Source organism: Diabrotica virgifera, chromosome 7, assembly GCF_917563875.1.
Source record: "Diabrotica virgifera virgifera chromosome 7, PGI_DIABVI_V3a".
NCBI classification, from domain to species: domain Eukaryota; kingdom Metazoa; phylum Arthropoda; class Insecta; order Coleoptera; family Chrysomelidae; genus Diabrotica; species Diabrotica virgifera.
Window position 1 is genome coordinate 46,097,437 of NC_065449.1, and position 22,999 is coordinate 46,120,435.

At 33.9% G+C, this 22,999-nt stretch overlaps 1 protein-coding gene across 1 annotated transcript; it reads left to right on the forward strand.

The window, feature by feature from the left end:
• Positions 1 to 235: 235 nt before the first annotated feature.
• On the forward strand, positions 236 to 22,999 carry LOC114337625 (nuclear exosome regulator NRDE2). The gene is made up of 5 exons (XM_028288121.2): positions 236 to 1,016; positions 7,450 to 7,595; positions 9,534 to 11,322; positions 17,547 to 17,740; positions 22,782 to 22,999. The coding sequence occupies exons 1-5, from the start codon at positions 317 to 319 to the stop codon at positions 22,902 to 22,904; spliced, it is 2,952 nt and encodes a 983-aa protein (XP_028143922.1). The 5' UTR covers positions 236 to 316; the 3' UTR covers positions 22,905 to 22,999.

Here is a 22,999-nt window from a genome sequence, read left to right on the forward strand (position 1 = left end):
TAATGTGATTTTATTCCTATTTTTTATCAATTAATTTATGAATTATGGTACTGTTGTAGTACCAATAGTACACATGGTGGTACATATTATTCTACCTACTACTAGAAAAAGAAACTAAATTGTTAACAAGTAGCTAAATACCGTTTATGCCATGACCTAATAACTGAAGTAGTCGTGTTCATAGAGGTATATATTAACGTTGTGTTGTGTGATTTTGTGAAAAATGATCTGAAAGTTAGGTTAGAAAAATGTAAACATTGACGTTTTGATCAATATTTATTAAAAATATAAAATATTTTGTAAATATAAGTACATTATGTCAGTTTTTGCTGCTTACGCATCCGAAGTAGACAATTCTTCTCAATCAGATGTAGATAAAAGTTCCTGGTTAACAAATTCTAGTTTTCAAGCAAATTTACCAGATGTATCAGAAGTTCAGGCATTACAACAGGAAACTTGTTCCAATTCTGCAAGGCAGAATGAAAAAGCTCAAAATGAAGCAAGCTCCGATTCAGAAATAAATGAAGACAGTCCTAAAGTGTCTAAAAAACGAAAGAAAAAACATAAAAAGAGTGACAAAAACAAGAAGTCAGGAATTGTAGAACATAATATAATTGAGAATGAAATATTTAAAATCGAAACGAAAGGTGCAAGAGAACTGATTTCTGTTAACACAATTTCACGACCATCAGCACCTATTTACCAGGTAAAGTTTTTCCTTGGCAACACAAATTATAAAAAATGTAAGTCAAAAAATAAATTCAAACGCTACTACAAACATCTATCTCATGAGCCAGAAGTAAAAGAAGACATAATAACTCAAAAAAATGTGAACCAAATAGGATTTGCACCTAGAGACGAACATTTCACAGGCTTCAAACAAGAACAAGAGCTAAGTGAAAAGACAGGATTTTTTAACAGTTATTTAACTGGGAAACCAGAAGATATAAATGTGTGGCTAGAATATATAAACTTTCAAGATACAGTGCATCAATTTGAAAAGAGTTATAGGAAAGGTAAATCTAAGCTAAAACATTTTTAAACAGTATTTACAGCTATCTAATGCCATCTTAAATGATCAGATTTATTTTTAATACTACTTGAACAGTGAAGTAAATAGTCCAGGTAAATATGAAGGATTGTCAACATATTATTATCCTACTTACCTATTCAGCTGTGTTCTTCTTCATTAAGTGCGGTCTGCCAATCAGAGGTTGGATTTTATCATCACTATCTTTACTCTTTCTACCACTGCTCTGAAGAGTTCTATGGAACTGCATTTTAACCAGTCCCTTAAATTCTTCAACCATGACACTCACCTTCTTCCTATATTCCTTCCTCCTCTATGTTTCCCTGTATTATCAGTTGTAGCAGTTTATATCGCTGTCCCCTCATTACGTGTCCCAGATATTGTAACTTTCTTATTTTTATTCATCATTCTCTTTGCCTTATCTCTATGTGGGGTTGGCTTCCTTAATTGCATTTCTCCATACAACTCTATCTTGGGTCATATCAATATTAATCCCTTTTACCAACATGTCCTGCCTAATGGTCTTCCCCCACGTCTTCTTTGGTCTTCCTCTCCTACTCCTTCCAGGAATCTGCACTTCAGCAATTCTGCGTATTGGGTGATTAGTGTCTCAACATTGAACATGACTAAACCATCTCAACCTATGCTCTCTCATTTTGGCATCAATTGGTGCCACACCTAGACTTCCCCTAATATACTCATTTTTAATTTTATCCTTTTTTGTCACTCCACTCATCCATCTAAGCATTCTCATATCCGCCACATGCATTCGTTTTTCCTCTTTCTTTTTCACTGCCCAACATTCGGTTCCATACATCATAGCCGGTCTTATGGCTGTTTTATAGAATTTTCCCTTCAACTTCATTGGAATTTTCTTGTCACCCAGCACACCACTCGCTTCCTTCCACTTCATCCATCCAGCCCTAATTCTACTGCATGCATCTCCATATATTTCTCCATTACTCTGTAATACCGATCCCAGGTACTTAAAACTATTGCTTTTTACAATCAGGTTAGTTCACCATCCAAAGATACCATTTTATTTGTAGTAACTCCATCTTTAAATGAACATTGCAAATACTCTGTCTTTGTCCTACTAAGTTTTAAACCTTTTTCCTCCAGAGCGTGTCTCCACTGTTCCAGTTTTTGTTCTAAGTCTCTTTCACTATTTTCTACTAATACGACATCATCAGCATACATTAAGCACCATGGAATGTTACCCTGTAGTTTCGCTGTTATCTGGTCCAAAACTAATGAGAATAAATATGGACTAAGCACCAAGCCTTGGTGCAATCCTACTTTCACATAGACCACACTAGTCGTTACTCCCTCATACATATTCTTCACAATCTTTACATATTCACCAGGGACTCCTTTCTTATTGAGTGCCCACCACAGAATCTCTCGAAGAACTCTATCATAATATGCTTTCTCAAGATCAATGAATACCATATGAGCGTTTGTTTCTTTACTGCTGTATTTTTCCATCAACTGCCTTATAATGAAAATCGCATCTGTTGTTGATCTGCCCTGCATAGAGCCAAATTGATTCTCAGATATGTCGGTCTCTTCACGTATCTGTCTATCAATTACTCTTTCCCATATTTTCATGGTGTGGCTAAGCAGTTTTATAGCCCTGTAGTTTGTACATTGTTGTACATCTCCCTTGTTTTTGTAGGCAGGTACTAGTATACTGCTTCTCCATTCATCTGGCATTTGTCCAACTTTCATAATTGTATTAAATAAATCTGCTAGCCACCTTCTTCCTGTCTCTCCCAATGCTCTCCATACTTCCCCAGGAATATCATCTGGTCCTACCGCTTTTCCTTTCTTTATTTTTTGAAGCGCTCAAGGCACTTCCTCGTTTGTTATTTTGGTGACCATTGCTGCTACTGTCTCCGTTGACGCTACAGACTGTCTGTCAAATTCTTCATTTAATAAGCTGTCAAAGTACTTTCTCCATCTCTTTCTGACATCCTTTTCGTGAACTAGTATTCTAGTACTTATATTTTATTGTGTTTATGATTTCGTATTCTTTGCCCATTTCTCGTAATACTCCTGTGTAGACAAGGGTTTTATTTTGTATGGTCAGTTTCGATTTCCTACCTACTAACCAGATTAAATCTTTCATTCTTAGGTTTTCCCTAATTTTTGAGGTTATACTTCTTTACGCGTGATATGAGGGTGAATTTTTATATGTTAAAACCTACGATCCAGGCGCATGCGCATTATAACTTTGTTCTGATTGGATGTTCAAATGACATGTCAAAAATTATCCAATATGGCAGCTGTGGTTTGGACGGTTGACGGTTTGGTTATGTATGGTTGTTGCGTTTTAAAATTTGTGGGAAGAGAAACAACAAACAAAGGTTAGTTAATAGTTATACTGCCTTTTTAAATACACTTGCGATCATAAAAAGCGGGTCACTCGATGAATTATTTAAGTTAGATGTCTCGAATTTTCTAAACCTGTTGTCCGATTTGAGTGATTTTTTTAGTATGTTATAGCCTTATTCTTTAACAATATCGTCATAATAATGTTGTTGCTAGACAGGTAAATTGTCATTGTATACCAGGTGTAACAATCATACAGTGTTTATTCCTCAAAGTTCGAAACACCCCGTGGAATGTTTTACTGTAGATAAATTATTGAAATTAAAACTAGATTGTAGCTTTAGGCTTTTTTAACATTTTCTTTTTTGACTTATTTGTTTATGTTGGACAATAAAAAAGTTAGACACCTTAACAACTAACAATGTTCTTTATCAATACAGGATGTTTCTAAATAAGTGTGACAAACTTTAAGGGGCAATTTTGCATGAAAAAATAATGACCGTTTGCTTTATAAACTCATGACCGCAAATTCTTCGCTTTCGACATACGGGATGTTGAATTTATTACTACATACACTTGTTTACGTTTGCATAACATAACCTGCATCTTATTTTTTCTTCTTAATATTTTTTTGGACTATGGCCTTGACAATTATCCAGCAACCAGGACTAGTATAATTGGCCAATATAATAAAAGTGCGAATAAAAGTACAGAGCGTAGAAATAGAGGTCGCTTTGCCGAACTTGCACGGTCCCAATAACTGAAACATTTTACCATTTTCTATGTGCTACATCTGCTGTGATGTGACAATACAGTGAGTTTTTTAGAAGAGATGAAAAAGTTTTTTTAGGGCTACCTCCTGTTTTTATAAGATATTTATTGATCTGTTTGTAGTAAATTCTACTATGTATTTACTATATAATAAGTAAAAACTTACATACGAAAACAGTAGCTGATCCTAAAACAGGGTTTTCATCTCTCCTAAAAAACTCACGGTATTGTCAGATAGGAGGTACATCAGCGACGATAAGTCGTTTTTAAGGAGAACTTGATTTACACTGTTTGACTTCTGAAGTATCCATATGTGAATAAAAAAATCTGATATACGCTTGACATACCCTAAGCACCTGAATCAAATAAATTCAGAACGCTGTAGCTTCAAAATAATAGTTTTTCAGACCTAGAGCCAATTAACTTTTTTAATCTACACACTGTCTATTATTGGCGGAACTTTCATTAAATTTGACCTGGACTGGTTTTCCATAAGGAGTATTAATGAGTCCTTTCGACTTTCACACCAAATTTAATTTTGGAATCAGCTTCTGATATGTACAGAGTTCTCAAAGGTTCATTCCTAAAAAGATATTTCTTGACCTCGGAGGTAAACTACACTATGTCATTTTGAGCAACTGTGCAATAGAGTACTTTGAGTTCTATAAAAATCTTACACTAACACAATCAAGATGCAGTAGAAATAAACAAGCCAAGATACGTTTAATGCTACTAGGAGCACTTCCTAATCATAATTTACAATGTATGTACATTGTAAATCCCAAATCATGATTTCCAAAGTTTATACATTGTAAATTATGATTCGGGAGTGCTCCTGGTAGCATTTAACGTGCCTTGGTTTGTTTATTTCTACTGTATATTGAATGTAAATTTAGTATATATGTTATAGTCAAAGCCCGAATTTCAGGCACTCCTACGTTTGACTAGGCAATCCTCAGGTCTGACTGACGGTCTTAGTCAAAGCCCGAAATAAATTACAGTTTCGGCCTTTGACTAGTCAAACCTAGAAGAGACTAAGCGGGTCAGGCAAAGGTCGAAATTTAATTTTATGAAATCGGGGTTTGACTAGTCAAACCCCGATCAGCTATTAAAATGTCGTAATTTGTTAGATTAGGTTTAATAAAACTCCATTTTTTAATTTTAACGTTTATTATTTTTATATTGTCGTAACTAAAATAAAAAAATTAGTGTTGATTCTCACATGTTGAGGCATTATGACATTTAGTTTTTCTTAAGTATCTCCAGAACACTTCTATTTAGAAAAACGAAAACTGGTACGCTTTTTTATCTCCCAGAGATAAATCGATTCCATTAATTACGAATTTCTAGTACCGTTCATAGGCGTCTGTTTTGGATTATTAAATTGTGAGGTATTATAGTATTAAAAGGTACTTTTGCTCTAAGTCGGTAGAATGCACCGTTTCTAGAAAAGTCGATTTGAAAATTTTTCGTTTTTAGTACAGGTCATATGCGTTCGTTTTGGCTAGGTCGACGGTTATTTTATCGCATAACTTTTTGTCTCTAATTTTTAAGCATTTTTGATACTTGATGATTAAATTATGTGGTATTCTAGTACTAATAGCTACTTTTGCTTTAAGTCGGTAAAATACACCGTGTTTTTCTGATTATTTCATTCATAGGAGATTCTGACCAATAGAAAGCTACAAAAATAAAAATTAAAGTGATTATTTTTTAATGATTTTAACTTCCAATCGTATAGTAAGATATTTGATCGCGTGTTTAATTCTGTCCAATCAGATTAAAATTATGCTGAGAATTATCTACTGTAGAAAATTACCGATAGAATTTTTTTTAAGTAGATTGTTTCTGTTTAATGGCAACCAGTTTCCTAGTTTTGACACTGCCACATTTAAGAAAATATCCATAATATATATTTATTAAAAAATAATATTACGAATATCACACGACAGTAAGAATAAATAAGAAAATAGTGCTTCATTTTTACTCAAATTTGTTGTCATTGGGCAATAGCCACTCGAGCCTGTGGGCTCTCAAGTCTATTGCCAGACAACGAATTTTCGAAAAACTGTCGCATTATTTTCAATTTATTCTCACTCTCTTGTGATATTATACCCGATAATTTTTGATAATATCCCGTCGTCAAGCATTACGTCAGATGCCCTTCAGTACTATGCAAAAATGAACATTCAGTGACATTAATGACAATTAATGTTTTACAACTTGTCCCAGAGAACACCAAGAAACACGTTTAGCAAATATTCGGGTGAAGATATCAATAAAATATTAGTTAAAATTATTTAAAAATACAGTTTTATTCATGAAATAATCTCAGCGAATTACCCTCGATCTCTAAAATTATTATCGACTTGTGCCACCTTGACATAATTTTTGACATAAAACTGTCAAAGTGTCACTCGGGAAACACATTGATAATTTTAGAGCTCTCGTGCAATTCAACTACTGAAAATTGTTTTCAAATTCAAAAAACTAAAAATTTTCAAATCGATTTTTCTAGAAAACGGCGCATTTTATAGACTTAAAGTAAGAATACCTTTTAGCATTAGAATGTCTCATAATTTAATAGTCCAGTGTCAAAAATGCTTAGAAGTTAAAGACAAAAAAGTTATGCGATAAAATAACCGTTGCCCTACTCAAAACGGACGCCTATGACTGGTACTAGAAATTCGTAATTATTGATGGAATCGATTTATCTCTAGAAGATAAATAAGCGTACCAGTTTTCGTCTTTCTAAATAGAAGTGTTCTGGGGATATTTAAGAAAAGCTAAATGCCATAATTCCTCAACATGTGAGAATAAACACTAATTTATTTATTTTAATTACGACAATATAAAAATAATAAAATTAAAAAATGACGTTTTATTAAACCTAATCTAACAAATTACGACATTTTAATAGCTGATCGGGGTTTGACTAGTCAAACACCGATTTCATAAAATTAAATTTCGACCTTTGCCTGACCAACTTAGTCTCTCCTAGGTTTGACTAGTCAAAGGCCGAAACTGTAATTTATTTCGAGCTTTGACTAAGACCGTCAGTCAGACCTGAGGATTGCCTAGTCAAACCTAGGAGTGCCTGAAATTCGGGCTTTGACTATAACATATATAAGTATATCCCATAAATGTTTGAAAGACATTGTGTCCTCCATATTTTAATGATAATATATAACCAATTTGTATAATCTAACTAATAAAATAAGTAGATCAAACGAACTTATTTAAATATATTTGAAAAAACTGAAATTTTACAAAAAAACAGTTTTATGAAATAATTTTTTATTTACTTGTTTTAGGGAGTATAGCTAAAGCTCAGAGAGTTTTAGGAGAAAGAAAGCTGTCTATATTAGATAAAGCTTTGATATCAAATCCTAATAGTGAGAAACTTCACAGGGAAAGGTTAAATATAGCTGTTGTAACATTTCCTTCTGATGAATTACAGGTATTTTACCCTCTATGAACTATTTGTTTTTTTTTTAGTAATTTCTGTAAAATAATAATATATAGTTGTTCCAAAGGATCTTTGCACATGCATGAAATTATTCACAAATTGCTGTTTTTTTTAAACTTATTTATTACTGCTCTTATTTGGAATTAAAATACTGGGAACAGGTTAAAAACTTGGAACGGTCACGCCACGAAAACGGCACATTTATTTTATCCGACAGAACAGACTTAAACTCTCTGAACACAGATTAAACTCTCATGCAAAAATCAGACTGCTATTTATCACCTGTCATAATTCCTGTCATTTGACATATTCTACATGTTCCACTCATTAAAACGCCCATTTGGTGACAAATAGCAGTCTGATTTTTGCATGAGGGTTTAATCTCTGTTCGGAGAGTTTAAGTCTGTTCTGTCGGACAAAATCCATGTGCTGTTTTCGTGGTCTGACCATTCCAAATTTTTAACCTGTTCCACAATTATAGCTTCCCCTGTTCCATTGTTCCCATATATCAAAGTTTGTCCGACTAGACACCCTTAAGCTATTAACCAATTTTCAGTTCGCTATTAATCAACTTTTTTTTTATACGCGGGATCCAGACCTATTTGATAATACCTTGTTTAATGTTGGTTTGCTGTAGGGTTGACAATAGTTTGCTGAGGGGTACACTGTCAGATTCTATTTATAAGTCTGCTTACACCAGGTGAACTTCTTTATTGACAGCTGTTTTTTCTCAATAACTTGCGTAATACAGTACAAGTGCTCTACTGTGGACCGCCCAGCTCTAAAGCCAGCTTGCTCCTCTGCTTCGTAATCTCGATAGTCGTTTTCTATTTTGTCTTAATGAGTTTACCATACATCCTACTTATTGTGCTGTTTACCGCAATTCCTCGGCAATTTTCACACTGATCCTTGCTGCCCTTTTTGTGCCTAATTGACATGATAGATAATTTCCATTCTTTTGGTAATTCGGCACCATTATTTAAGCAGTATTGAACAAAATATCTGTAATGTACCTTCCGCTATTTAAAGAACCTCCACGTAAAGACACCAAATCCATTCCTGCTGTTGGAAATTTCACTCCAAGACATCACAGGGCCTCCATTAAACAATCTTGTCTCTCTAATGTTGCACTGTGGATACCACTCACATGGTGAACAAATAACTCATAAGTTTCGATCAGAAACGTAATTAGAAGATGAGGGTGAAACATGCAATATTAGTTTTCGTTATGTTTAAGGGAAATTGAAAAAACAAAATGTTCACAAAGCATGAGTCTACATAATTTCAATGTATACCCACCCTTGTACCTTGTCATTCACACAGGGTGTCTCAAACATAACATAAGAAAAACATTTTCTTTCTTCTACCCGGTTTAGGCCAAAAAGAGAAGTTTGAGTAAACCTTTGCCCGACAGTTTTAATACCAAAGGAAAAATCTGTTGATCCGTTCACAATAAAATCAACTATCAAAATGAGCATAACATTTGGTGGCGCAAAGCTTTTGCCGTTAAAGATATGAGAAGTCCCAGATGTAAACAATAAATCTGAAACCTTTCGTGGAACCACTTTCTGGGTACATCCTTAATCTCTGCCTTTTACAATTTATAAGGCAAGGAAACGACGAATAAAGTGGTTCCACGAGAGGTTACAGATTTATTGTTTACATCTGGGACTTCTCATTTCTTTAATAGATGTCGCTACAGTGTCCGATGCGCGATTTATTTTTATAATTTAGCTTAAATAGAGAGTTCGGTTTCGTTACGATTCAGAGTTGTTGATTCAGAGTTGTTTATGTGGTCCCACTGAAGACGTCTGGAGAGACCGAAACGTACGTATGGGGATGATGGATCACCTCTGAACCGAAATGAAACATAAACTGCCTTTCATTTTGCGTTAAGTTTATAATCCTTCAGTATGTTTTTTATTTTAGATATACCTGAGGGATTTAGTCGAGAAAGATAAAAGTAATATCATCCTATGGCAAGGATATATAGAAGCCACACAATGCTCAATGTCCCATTGTAGCACACCAGAAGTTATAAGTTTATATACAAAGTGTCTCTCAACTTTACATCAACTGAGGCGAACGAATATCATGGAACGGCATTTATTAGAAGAATGTATATTGAAGATGCTGTATCAGTGCGGTTTATTTTTGAAGCAAGCAGGCTTGTTTGAACAACTTTGGACTCTTTTGAGAATGTATCTTGAACTAAACTTGTCCCCAAATAATAGTAGTAGGTTTCACATATTATCTGAGTTCGCGGAAAGTCAGTTAATGGAATTGGAAGATATCATTTTTGCATCAAATTTACCTCTACACGAGTTGTGGTTGCGCACAGAGAAACTACGAGAAGCTTGTCATTGGCTACCTTGTATGGATGACGATAAATGTGAAGATCCTCAACGAATAGTACTTACTGATGATGTAGTTCAATTGATTCATCCAATCACAATGCCAGGCAATGTATTTAAAATGTCTGCAACAATATTCTCGCTGCTTAAAATACCTTTACTACCTTGTAGACATAGTACAATGGGAGAACTAGGTTTAGATTATGTTCCTTGGAGTTTCGACTCGGTAGAACCACTGCTCTCGATGTATTTTCCTTTATATCCAGTTGATACTTCAACAAGTCTATGGAGCAATATACGATTGGCTGTAGGACCACAGTATTTAAATAAAATACCCGGTCATGAAGAATATTTAAATTTCATTAATAAAATTATGGAAAACGTTGCAAACTGTCTGACTGGGGACGAAAAAACGGCAATAACTTTATGGTATTTTAAATTTCAAAGATTATTAATTGTTTTAGATAAAGCTCAGTTGTTTGCAATGACAGAGCAATTTAAAAAACGTATTAAGAAAAATTTCAAGGAGTGCCTTAAACTTGAAGAAAATAGACAGAATGCAATATTTTATCTAGAATACGCTCTAGCTGAACTTGAGTTGGGGAATGTAGATAGTTGTATTAAAATAATCAATACAGCTTTAAGTTTCACTCAAAGATTTGAGATGTGTGTTACAAATGTTTCAACGTCTCAGAAAAATTGGTGTAGTCTTCATAAACACCTGGTTCAGTTGCACATTGCAAAAAATAACAGCGATGATGAAAATGAAGCTTTGAAGCTTCTTTGTCAGATGAGTTTACAACAGAATCAATTACAGCTGAATGACGAAATTAAAGAAAAGGCAACAGAAAAATTTAACACAATTACTCGACAATTAATGGAAGCTGAGCAAATTAAACTAGCGTGTGTAGAACATTTTTTGCCAAACTTTTTCACCGATTGGATTATATGCCACGCTTGGTTTGTTCTTCTTTGCAAGAGTCCCAGCGAGTCTTTTGATTTTCTTCAGAATATTTTGCACCAGCTTGCAAATTCTAACACCCACAATATTTGGCAAAAAGAAGTTTTATATGAATTTTATATAGCTCTATTATTTAATTGCTCTGGAAAACAACCCAAGACTGATACAGTAAAATTGTTGGAATCTGCTATGGAAACGGCTATAGAGCTGTATCCGAACAATGTGTTTGTGTTGTCAGTTTTGAAAAAGCAATATTCGTTGGAGTATTCATTAGGGCTACAATGGTGGAAAATCAAGAAATTGCTGTTGAAATCAGATAGAGCATTACCCTCACTTTTTGCTCTTATCATTGTAAACCAACAACTCGAGGAATTTCAAAACGTCGTTCAGGATACTATTCAAGGTAAACATAATTTTTACAGTTACAACTTTTTCAGATTTCTCACCTAGGTTGCAAGTGGGTTAACCGCTTGCGGTGCAAATTAACTTAAAAAAATGGTTTGAAAAATAATTGTTGTGTAAATTGTTGGTTAACCCACTTACTATACACACTTACATAATCTGACATCAGCAAAGCAATACGACCAAGTACCTTAAAGCAGGTCAAACATGTTCCCTTCCAAATCCTGAAAATCTAAACGAATACTTCGTTAATGCGAGTAAAAATATAATATCAACTATTTTGCTCCAACAAGATCCCATTTTCTATCTCCCTAATTCATAAAAGGTCTCGAATTCATTCTTTCTAAGACGAATTAATAAAATCTAAACTGATCCAAACAATTAATAGTATCAAAAGCAAATCTCCCAGAAAATGTGTTGGAAGTCCTCGGTTCACTAATAATTAATGATTCTTTTTGAGAAGGGTAAATTTCCAGGGTGCCTAAAAACAGCCATTATTATTCCTCTTCATAAGGGTGGTGAAATATACAGGGTGTAACAAAAATACAGGTCATAAATTAAATCACATATTCTTCTTCTTCTTCTTCTTCTTTCTCGAAACTCCTTATGCCCCCCAGGGGCGTCGGAGGAATCACATATTCTGGGACCACAAATAGATCGATTGGACCTAACTTACCTTAAGACAAATGTGCACATAAAAAAAGTTATAGCCCTTTGAAGTTCATCATTCTCTTTGCCTTATCCCTATGCGGGGTCGGCTTCCCTAATTGCATTTCTCCACACAATTCTGTCTTGGGTCATATCAATGTTAATCCCCTTTACCAACATGTCCTGCCTTATCGCCTCCCCCCAGGTCTTCTTTGGTCTTCCTCTCCTACTCCTTCCAGGAATCTGCACTTCAGCTATTCTTCGTATTGGGTGATTAACGTCTCGACGTTGAACATGACCGAACCATCTTAACCTATGCTCTCTCATTTTGGCATCAATTGGTGCCACACCTAGACTTCCCCTAATATACTCATTTCTAATTTTATCCTTCTTTGTCACTCCACTCATCCATCTAAGCATTCTCATTTCCGCCACATGCATTCGTTGTTCCTCTTTCTTTTTCACTGCCCAACATTCAGTTCCGTACATCATAGCCGGTCTTATGGCTGTTTTATAGAATTTTCCCTTCAGCTTCATTGGAATTTTTCTGTCACACAACACACCACTCGCTTCTTTCCACTTCATCCATCCAGCCCTAATTCTACTGCATGCATCTCCATCTATTTCTCCATTACTCTGTAATACCGATCCTAGGTACTTAAAACTATTGCTTTTCACAATCATTTCACCATCCAAAGATACCATTTTATTTGTAGTAGCTCCATCTTTAAATGAACATTCCAAATACTCTGTTTTTGTCCTACTAAGTTTTAAACCTTTTTCCTCCAGAGCTTGTCTCCACTGTTCCAGTTTTTGTTCTAAGTCTCTTTCACTATTTCCTACTAACACGACATCATCAGCATACATTAAGCACCATGGAATGTTACCCTGTAGTTTCGCTGTTATCTGGTCCAAAACTAATGAGAATAAATACGGACTAAGCACAGAGCCTTGGTGCAATCCTACTTTCACATGAAATTTATCAGTCTCTCCCACACCTGTCCTAACACTAGTCGTTACTCCCTCATACATATCCCTCACAATCTTTACATATTCACCAGGGACTCCTTTCTTATTGAGTGCCCACCACAGAATCTCTCGAGGAACTCTATCATATGCTTTCTCAAGATCAATGAATACCATATGAGCGTTTGTTTCTTTACTCCTGTATTTTTCCATCAACTGCCTTATAATGAAAATTGCATCTGTTGTTGATCTACCCTGCATAAAGCCAAATTGATTCTCGGATATTTCGGTCTCTTCACGTATCCGTCTGTCAATTACTCTTTCCCATATTTTCATGGTGTGGCTAAGCAGTTTTATAGCCCTGTAGTTTGTACATTGTTGTATATCTCCCTTGTTTTTGTAAACAGGTACCAGTATACTGCTTCTCCATTCGTCTGGCATTTGTCCGACTTCCATAATTCTATTAAATAGACCTGCTAGCCACCTTGTTCCTGTCTCTCCCAATGCTCTCCATACTTCCCCAGGAATATCATCTGGTCCTACCGCTTTTCCTTTCTTTATTTTTTGAAGCGCTTGAGCCACTTCCTCGTTGGTTATTTTGGTGACCATTGCTGCTACTGTCTCCGTTGACTCTACAGGCTGTCTGTCAAATTCTTCATTTAATAAGCTGTCAAAGTACTTTCTCCATCTCTTTTTGACTTCCCTTTCGTGAACTAGTATTTTATTATTTTCATCTCGGATACATCTAATCTGATTAAAATCTTTTGCTTTCCTTGCTCTCTGTTTGGCTATTTTATATATCTTCGTTTCGCCTTCCCTGGTATCAAGTTGATCATATAGGTTTGAATACGCTTCTGCTTTGGCTTTTGCTACTGCTACTTTCGCTTCCTTTTTCGCCACCATATAGTTTTGAAGATCTGTGTCGGATCTGGTTTCTTGCCACTTTTTATATAATTTTCTCTTCTCTTTTATTTTTCCTTGTACTTCGTTTGACCACCACCAAGTCTCTTTATCCTCAAACTTTTTTCCTGACGTTTTCCCAAGTATTTCAATAGCAGTCTCTCTAATACTACTGGCCATTTTTCTCCAAATTGTATTAGGGCTTCCTTTCATGTTCCAACATATTTCTTCTACTATTCTTCTCCTGAATAGACCTTCTTTCTCATCTTTCAGCAGCCACCATTTGATTTTTTGTGGTCCTCTCCGATATTTTTGTTTAGTTTCGCTTTTTACTTCGATGTCCAGAACAAGCAGCTTATGTTGTTGGCTTACTGTCTCACTCACTATTACCTTGCAGTCCTTGCATTCACGTATGTCTTCTTTCCTTATCGCCCTTTGAAGTTATAAAATGAAAATCGATTTTTTCCAATATATCGAAAACTATTCGAGATTTTTTATTGAAAATGGACGTGTGGCATTCTTATGGCAAGAACATCTTAAATAAAAATTATAGTGAAATTTGTGCACCCCATAAAAAATTTATGGGGGTTTTGTTCCCTTAAACCTCCCAAACTTTTGTGTACGTTCCAATTAAATTATTATTGTGGTACCATTAGTTAAACTCACTATTTTTAAAACTTTTTTGCCTCTTAGTATTTTTTCGATATGGCAGTTTTTATCGAGTTGCGGCTTCTTTTTTAATATGTTTACATAAAAATTTTAGGGGGGTTTTGTTCCTTTACACCCCCCAAATATTTGTGTACGTTCCAATTAAACTATTACTGCGGTACCATTAGTTAAACACAATGTTTCTAAAACTTTTTTTGTCTCTTAGTATTTTTTCGATAAGGCACCTTTTATCAAGATGTGGCTTCTTTTTTAATATGGTTTAAAATATGCCTAAAAATGTAAATTATAAATAAATTTTCATACGATTACCAAGTCTCCATAATCGTACTTAACCATTTAAAAATATGTGGTGGATTTGACTAATATTCAAAATATCTCAATAAAAACTGACTTTTCGAAAAAATACTAAGAGGCAAAAAAGTTTTAAAAACATTGTGTTTAACTAATGGTACCACAATAATAATTTAATTGGAACGTACTCAAAAGTTTGGGGGGTTTAAAGGAACAAAACCCCCATAAAATTTTTATGGGGTGTCAAAATTTTACTATAATTTTTTTGTAAGATGCTCCTGCCATAAAAGTACCACATGTCTAGTTTCAATAAAAAATCTCTAGGAATTTTTGATATATCGAAAAAAATCGATTTTCATTTTGTAACTTCAAAGGGGCTGTAACTTTTTTTATGTGCATATTTATACAAAGGTAAGTTAGGTTCAATCGAACTATTTTTGGTCCCAGAATATGCGATTAAATTTATGACCTCTATTTTTGTTACACCCTGTATAATGCCTGCAACAAATATATATACACCTATTGACTTACTACCGGTACTCTCCAAAAAAACAACATTTTATCACAAAAACAGTTCGGCTTTTTAACAAATAAATGTACCACTGATGCCATGTTTTCTGTAATACATGAGGTTTACCAAGCACTAAACAATAATCTTAACACTGCCGCTGTTTTTTGTGACTAGGCCAAAGCTTTTGATTGTGTAAAACAAGGTTAAGTATTGGGGCCTCCACTTATCTTTAAGACAGTAGCATTATCCTGAAGGAGCTCTTCAATACTTGCTTCTTAATAACAGCCAGATCAGTACCGTTGATACTATAAAATGTCTTGGTATTTTTTTAGACAGCAACCTTAAATGGTCCCTTCATATCGATTTGTTAAGTAAGAAACTAGTCTCAGCTTGCTATGTAATAAGATCTGTTTCGAAGGAAATCAATTTAGCCTCTTCCAAAATAACATATTTTTCTTTGTTCGAGTCTCATCTTCGATATGGTCTTCCTGCCAAATCCGATGTTATTTTTAAATTAAAAAAAAGAGCAATAAGGTATCTTTTTGGCCTCAGAAGAACATATTGCAGAAGCTACGTCAAAGATCACGGTGTTTTAACACTTCCTTCTTTATACATATATTTTAGAAACTGTTTGCTTAATTTGTAAATACCTACATGTTCTTCCAGCAAGGCCTAATCATGACTACTCCACTAGCAATTCTACCTTTGATGTATTTTTACCGATCCCGTCCACCGAATTAGTAAAGAAATCTATATTAAAATCCTGCAAAAAAACTATACAACCATCTCCTTTTACAACTTAAATCTGCAACATCTTTCCCCAAGTTCCGTAAAATGACATTAACCTGTTACAGCACTGATGATGATCTAGCCCTTTATGGGACTCTTTTAATAAATTAATAATAAAATTAATAATAACTTTTTACTGCCTTCATTGATTACAAGAAGGCCTTTGATTCAGTGCCGCATGCATGGCTTATAAATATATTGAGAATATATAAAGTCAATGATAATATAGTGACCTTTTTAGATCATATAATGACGGAGTGGAAGATTAGAATTCACCTTCAAATACCTGGTAAAAATAACATCGAAACTGAAAATATCGCAATCAGCCAGGGCCTGTTTTAAGGAGATTCGTTGAGTCCATTGTGGTTCTGTCTAGCAATGAACCCACTATCTCAGCTATTGAACTCCGCAGACGCAGGTTTTAGCATCAAAAATAACAACAATGTGGTGGCGAAGCTTAATCATTTATTGTATATGGATGATTTGAAATTAATGGCTTCCACTCGAAACCAACTCGATGAGATGCTAAAAACTGTAGAAACGTTTTCTAATGATATTAGCATGCACTTCGGACTAGACAAGTACCGTATTTTAAATATAGTCAGAGGAAAAGTACAGCCCGGAGGATTCGATATGCAAAATGGCCAGAACATCGTGGCCATGGGTGAAAACGATATGTATAAATATCTTGGAGTAAAGCAAGCGCGGAAAATTGACCATAAACAAATGAAAACAGAGATAACTACTGAGTTTATACGAAGGGTAAAACAGCTGCTTCGCTCACACCTTAATAGTAGAAATTTGTTTAAGGCACTAAACACCTACGCATGTTCCGCGCTTAGCTATTCATTTGGCATTGTTAAGTGGACAAAAACGGACATAGAAAATCTTCAGCGAAAAGTAAGAACCCACCTCACAAAGGCACAAAAACACATGTGTTTGTTTTCCTGTCCTTAAGTGATATGCCTAGCATTGCTCTTTCCATCGCGTGTTGAGTGACTCTGAGTATAGTCATATTCTTTTTTGTGATTGTCCATGTTTCTGCCCCATATGTTAATATCGGAATAATGCATGCATCAAAAACTTTAGATATAAGATGTAGCTGAATTTGTTGATTTCTGAGTATATAGTTCAGTTTGCCGAATGTTGCCCATGCTAACTTTCTTCTTCTTTTTATTTCTTCTATTTGAATTTCCCTATTTAGTATTATTTTTTGTCCCAAGTATAATATATTCTTCAACTTTTTCTATAACTTTATCGTTTATTATTGTCACTGTTTCTTCGGGGTGCATGGCTTTTGTTTTGTTTAAATTCATTTTCAGTCCTATTTTAGAAGATTAGGTATGTAGTTCTAAAATCATGGTTTGCAGTTCTTGTAGGTCAGTAGCTGTCAGGTTAAAAAGAGTTTTTAAAGCCCACCCAGCAAATAATTGATAAAGTTTAATTTTTAGGAACTAAATATGAGATCAGTTCTGGCTTAAAGAACAAAATGATGGCGTTATTTAAGAACATCACTACAGCTTCCAACACTAGAAAGTGTGGTTTGATATGGCGGTTATACTTACAGTTTGTTTATACTTACTTTAGTCCAGATATTTGTAGAAAAGTTTATTATTGCGCTGTAGAAGAGTGTCCTTGGCTGAAAGTAAGTAGAAACGTTTGTATATAATCTTTGTTTAGTTTTAATATTTGTATCCTTTTGTTTTTCTTTGATTTCTTCAAATGTGCGTCACAGTAGCGTTAAGATTAATAAGTATATGGATTGGTTTTATTGATCAGTGATTATTCATCAGCGTTAAGATCATCTGGTCTAATCTGTTTTAAATTTTTCCTTAAGGGTTTGGTATCTCAAGAGGCATCTCAAAAATTCATTTTTTTTATTTAAAAATAGTGGGATCAAAACTCCTCGAATTAATCTAGAAGACTGACAGAAGCTGATCTCTGTCATATGATCAAAAACAAATACACAGGGAAGCTCAGAAAGTAGAGAGATGACAACTTAACGTGGCAGAACAATGGAGAGAGTTAAAGAAGATCCTACAATATCATACAACAATCACTGGAAGGCAAAACATTCCCTAAAAGTAATCAATGGATAAATCAGAATGAACAAAAATACAAAAAAGTAAATAAAACAACCAAACAAAAAAAATTTAAGAATCGAAGGAATTTTTATCAGAAAATATGCAGAAAAAGAAAGATTAGAGAAGCAAAAACATATTTAACATATACATAACATATATAAGAAATAGATAACAATATCAAGATACATATATAACAAAAATATATTGGAAACTTAATCGGCAAAAATAACAAAATAATAATTGAAAGTGCGGAGAAAATAAATAGATTGGAAGAATATATAAAAAATTGAAGACCACAAAAAGTGGAGACAATAGAATCAATAAGAAGAAACGGACCTGTAGTTACCAAAGGAAAAATTGAAAAGGCACTAAAACGCACTAAAAATGATAAAGCCGTGAGACCGGATGACATATCTACTGAAATCTTAAGACTTGATGTGGTTCTCCTAACAAAGAACCACATTGATATACTAGTAGAATTATTTAATTCAATTTACGATGCTGAAGAAATTTTGAAAGAATGGCTAATATCTGTGTTCATCCCAATACCGAAAATACTTAACGCAATGAAATGTGAAGAATATAGCAGCTTTATGAACCATATTTTAAAAGCCTTCTTGTGGGCGATGCATGAACGTGTCAACAAAAAACTAGACGATAGAATCACTGGAAACCAACTGAGATTTAGACTTTGGAACTAGCGAGATATTTACTGTCCAAACACTTTAAAAAAGGTGTCGAGATGTCAACTGTGACATATTTACATGTCTAGTTGACTTTGAGAAAGCCTTCAACAAAATACAACACAGAAAATTTGCAAACGTATTACATAACACAGATATAGATGATCACGATGTGAGAATTATTACTAATTTATACCGATATCAAAAAGCCATAATACGAGTAGACCAACAAAAATCTAAGGAGACATCTATAAGGTGAAGAGTACGACAAGGATGTGTACTGTCCCCTTATTTTTTAATGTATATAAAAACGATATAAACAATATTTACGTATACAGTGATGTGCGCGCTAATAACCGGCAAAATAACGCAAAAGATAGAAAGCATAATACATTGCGAAACAAAAAAAGATGAAACTCGCGGAGGTGGAAATTATCGTTATAAACGTATAAATTAACTTTACATTACATAGTTTCCCAACTTTAGACGTATCAGAGGAGTATGACAACTGTCACTGTGACAGTAGAATTTTATAAAATACTCCTGTCACAGACTTCCAAAGGTGGGAAACTATGTAATGTAATGTTCATTATTTATACGTCTATAACGATAATTTCCACCTCCACTAGTTTCATCTCTTTTTGTTTCGCAATGTATTATGTTTTTCATCTTTTGCGTCATTTTGCCGGTTATTAGCGCGCTCATCACTGTATAATAAATATTTTAATGTATATAAACACGATATAAACAAATAAATATTTCTTCTTCTTCTTTTTGTATAGATATGACTGTCTGTTTTTTCAATGTGCCTCTAGTAAGTTGTCGTTCCATCGTTTTCGTGGCCTTCCCACTGATCGTCTTCCTATTGGGGAACCGTCTCTCGCTGTCCTGACTACCCCATTTGTTGTCATTCGGCTTATGTGGTCATTCCATTCTATTCTTCTGTTTCTTACCCAGTTATTAATGTTATCCACTTTGCATCTCCGTCGTATATCTGTACTTCTAGCTCTGTCCCATAGAGTCTTACCATCGATTTTTCGAAGGGTTTCATCTCTGCTGTTTCGAGCAATCTTTTTGTCCTCTCTGTGTCGGGTCGTGTTTCTGCCGCGTATGTCATTATTGGTCTGATGACTGTTTTGTAAATTCTGCCTTTCATTTCTTTTCCGATATTTTTATTTCTCCATATTGTGTCATTCAGGCAACCTGCGGCTCTGTTTGCTCTATTCACTTGATCTTCCACTTCTGTTTCGAGCCTTCCGTAGCTAGATAGTGTGATGCCTAGGTATTTAAACTCCATCACTTGTTCTATTATCTGACCTTCCAGCTCCAATTTACATCTTATTGGATCTGCTGTTATAACCATGCATTTTGTCTTTTTTGAGGAAATTAACATGTTAAATTTTCTGGCGATTATGTTGAATTAGTGCAGCATACGTTGTAAATTATCTTCTCTTTGAGAGATTAGTATTGCATCGTCTGCATAGCAGAATATTTTAAGTTGTTTTTCTCCCATTTGTTATCCTTTTTTAGTTCTTACTTTTTTTATTATTTCGTCCATGATCAGGTTGAACAATAAAGGACTCAAGGAATCCCCCTGTCTTATCCCATTGCCGACTTCAATTGCGTCAGTTAGTTCATCTTCCACTTTTACTTTTATTGTGTTGTTCTGGTAGATGTTTTCTATCGTTTTAATTATTCCCAGAGGTACGTCTCTCGAGATAACAAGTGGATAACGTCCTTTAATGTGATCCTGTCAAATGCTTTCTTAAGGTCAACGACACATAAATATGCCGGTTTGTTGTATTCCAAAATATGTTGTATTCCATAAAATAAGTATTTGTTTTAATATATTTTTCCATTCTCATACTATAAAATATCAATTATGATTTCACTACCTGTATCATAATTAACTTCATTATGATACAGATTTTTAACCAATAGAATCGCGATATGGCATTCGCGATGAAGGTGGCACACGCGCAGTGACCAATGGCGAGTCAAATGCATACGCTTTGACAGTTCTCAATATGTAAACGAACTGACCAACTACTTAATTTGTTTGCGTTACAAAATTAATAAATTTGAATATATTTTTTGTTGTGAATGATCATAGAAAAAATCGTGTATACAACTTGCATTTAATTATCATTATGAAGCTCGTATTTAATACGAATATCCCTCATACTCACTTTATAATGACCATCATTAAATGCTCGTTGCATAATATACTATTATTGTTTACTTTAACGTAAGATTATTACTTAATTCTTGTTTTCTATTTATAATGTTTTTATTTATTTGTATTGAATATTAATTTGTTTTGTTATATAATGCACTTCTGCAATTCTATTTAATTTAAAATGAATTCAGGACTTTTTTGTAATTTGCCAACAATGTCAACTTAGATCTCTGACGTAGATAATGACGTGCAACGGTATTTATCCTGTAACAGAATATTATAAGAAGACATTATGGCCCGGTTTTTCAGTGAGCGGTTAAAATTTTGGTTAGCTAACCTAGTTTAAATTTTAACCAATATTTTAACCCTCATAGCGTTTTTCAGTGCTTTAAATCAAGTTAAGAAAATCTCGGTTAGCTAACCATTTTTTTTCTTCTGTTGGCAGCAGTAACTGTACGTGCGCATGTGCAATTCGAGAAATAATGATCAATTTGACAGAAAAATAAATAAAAGACAATTTCATAACCAAATTAAAAAAATGATTAATGCAATGCAATATCAAGTTCGGAATCTTTGTTTAGTTCATAACGTCTACCTCGGTTTCATAACAGAAGAGAATTAGAATTACTGGGACGATTTAGACTTTTTTTTCCGATTTTGTTTGTCAAAGACCACGGTCTTATCACTATTTGAACAGATTGACCAGGTAATAAGAAGTCAGAGTCTTTGGTAAATAATTACCTAAGTATTTTGCTGTGTAGACAAATATAAAATAATCTTTTTAAAATATTACTAGGAATCATGCATTAAATCCTGTTACAGTAAGTGTAAACATAGGTACCTGTTAGTTATATTTAAATACATTTCCTTATAATTCCTTCCTATATAATAACGATTATTTTTTTCACCTGTCAAATTCTGCCGTTTTTGCTTTTTCAGCCAATCACCACGCGTCGTTCTAGCCAATCATTGAGTGTAATACTGATAAAACAGCCTCTTCCTTGATAAAACAGTATCTTCCCTGATAAAACTTAAGGTACCCTAAATTTAAAAATATAAAATAATTTATCTATAACCTACTTAAGACATTGATCCTAGTTGTCTTAAAAATATTTCACAGATGCCCGTATTTACTAATAATACATATTGGTTCACAAAATAATCTTTTCAAATACCACTCGTCCTCTAAATTTTGCTTGATAAATTTTTTCGTTTTCATACTTAAACTTCTTTATTTCGGTTTGTTTTCGTAATTTTACCAAATAAAGTAGTTTTCGTGAAAACAAAAAAATTTATCGATAAAATTTAGAGGACTCGTGGTATTACCTTTGATAATAATTTATAATTTCAATAATAATAATTTCCTTATAATAATAAGAAGGTATGATATTAGAATACTTCCCGCAAATGAAAGAAAATAACATAACCCAACTAATCCCTTCTGTCAGGCAGGTACTCAAAAAATAAACATGATGCATTCACTGCACCAATGCGCAAGCGTAACCGCAAAATTCGGAGTTAAACCAACTAACGAGGATCGGTTAAAATCGTGGTCAACTTAAACGAGTTTAAGCTCTAACCTAGTACTGAAAAACTGATTAAACATGAATATTTCGGTGACCAAAAAATAAATAGGTTAACCCAGCACTGAAAAACCGGCCCTATTATGACAGCCAAAAGTGCAGTTAGTTTTTTTTGTTCATAGAGTGAAATGTTTGCTAATATTGCGCATTTTTACAGGCTTTATACATGGATGCTGCCATATATATTCCAGCTGAATTACCACAAATACAAGATTTGATAATTGAAAAACAACTTAGGCTCCATGTCACACCTGAAGAACTTGATGTATTAAGAAGTTAACAGTTTCTAAAAAAATATGTTAATATTGTAAACATTTTATCTGTGATTGTAAATTTATATATTAATACTAAATATCACGTTAGTCTTACTAATAA

Bases quoted from the DNA above. Each gene is read 5' to 3' on its own strand.
- LOC114337625 (XM_028288121.2), top strand. From the start codon at position 317: ATGTCAGTTTTTGCTGCTTACGCATCCGAAGTAGACAATTCTTCTCAA. The intron at 11,323-17,546 runs GTAAACATAATT...TTTAATTTTTAG, and splicing joins CGTTCAGGATACTATTCAAG to GAACTAAATATGAGATCAGT. The intron at 17,741-22,781 runs GTAAGTAGAAAC...GCATTTTTACAG, and splicing joins AAGAGTGTCCTTGGCTGAAA to GCTTTATACATGGATGCTGC.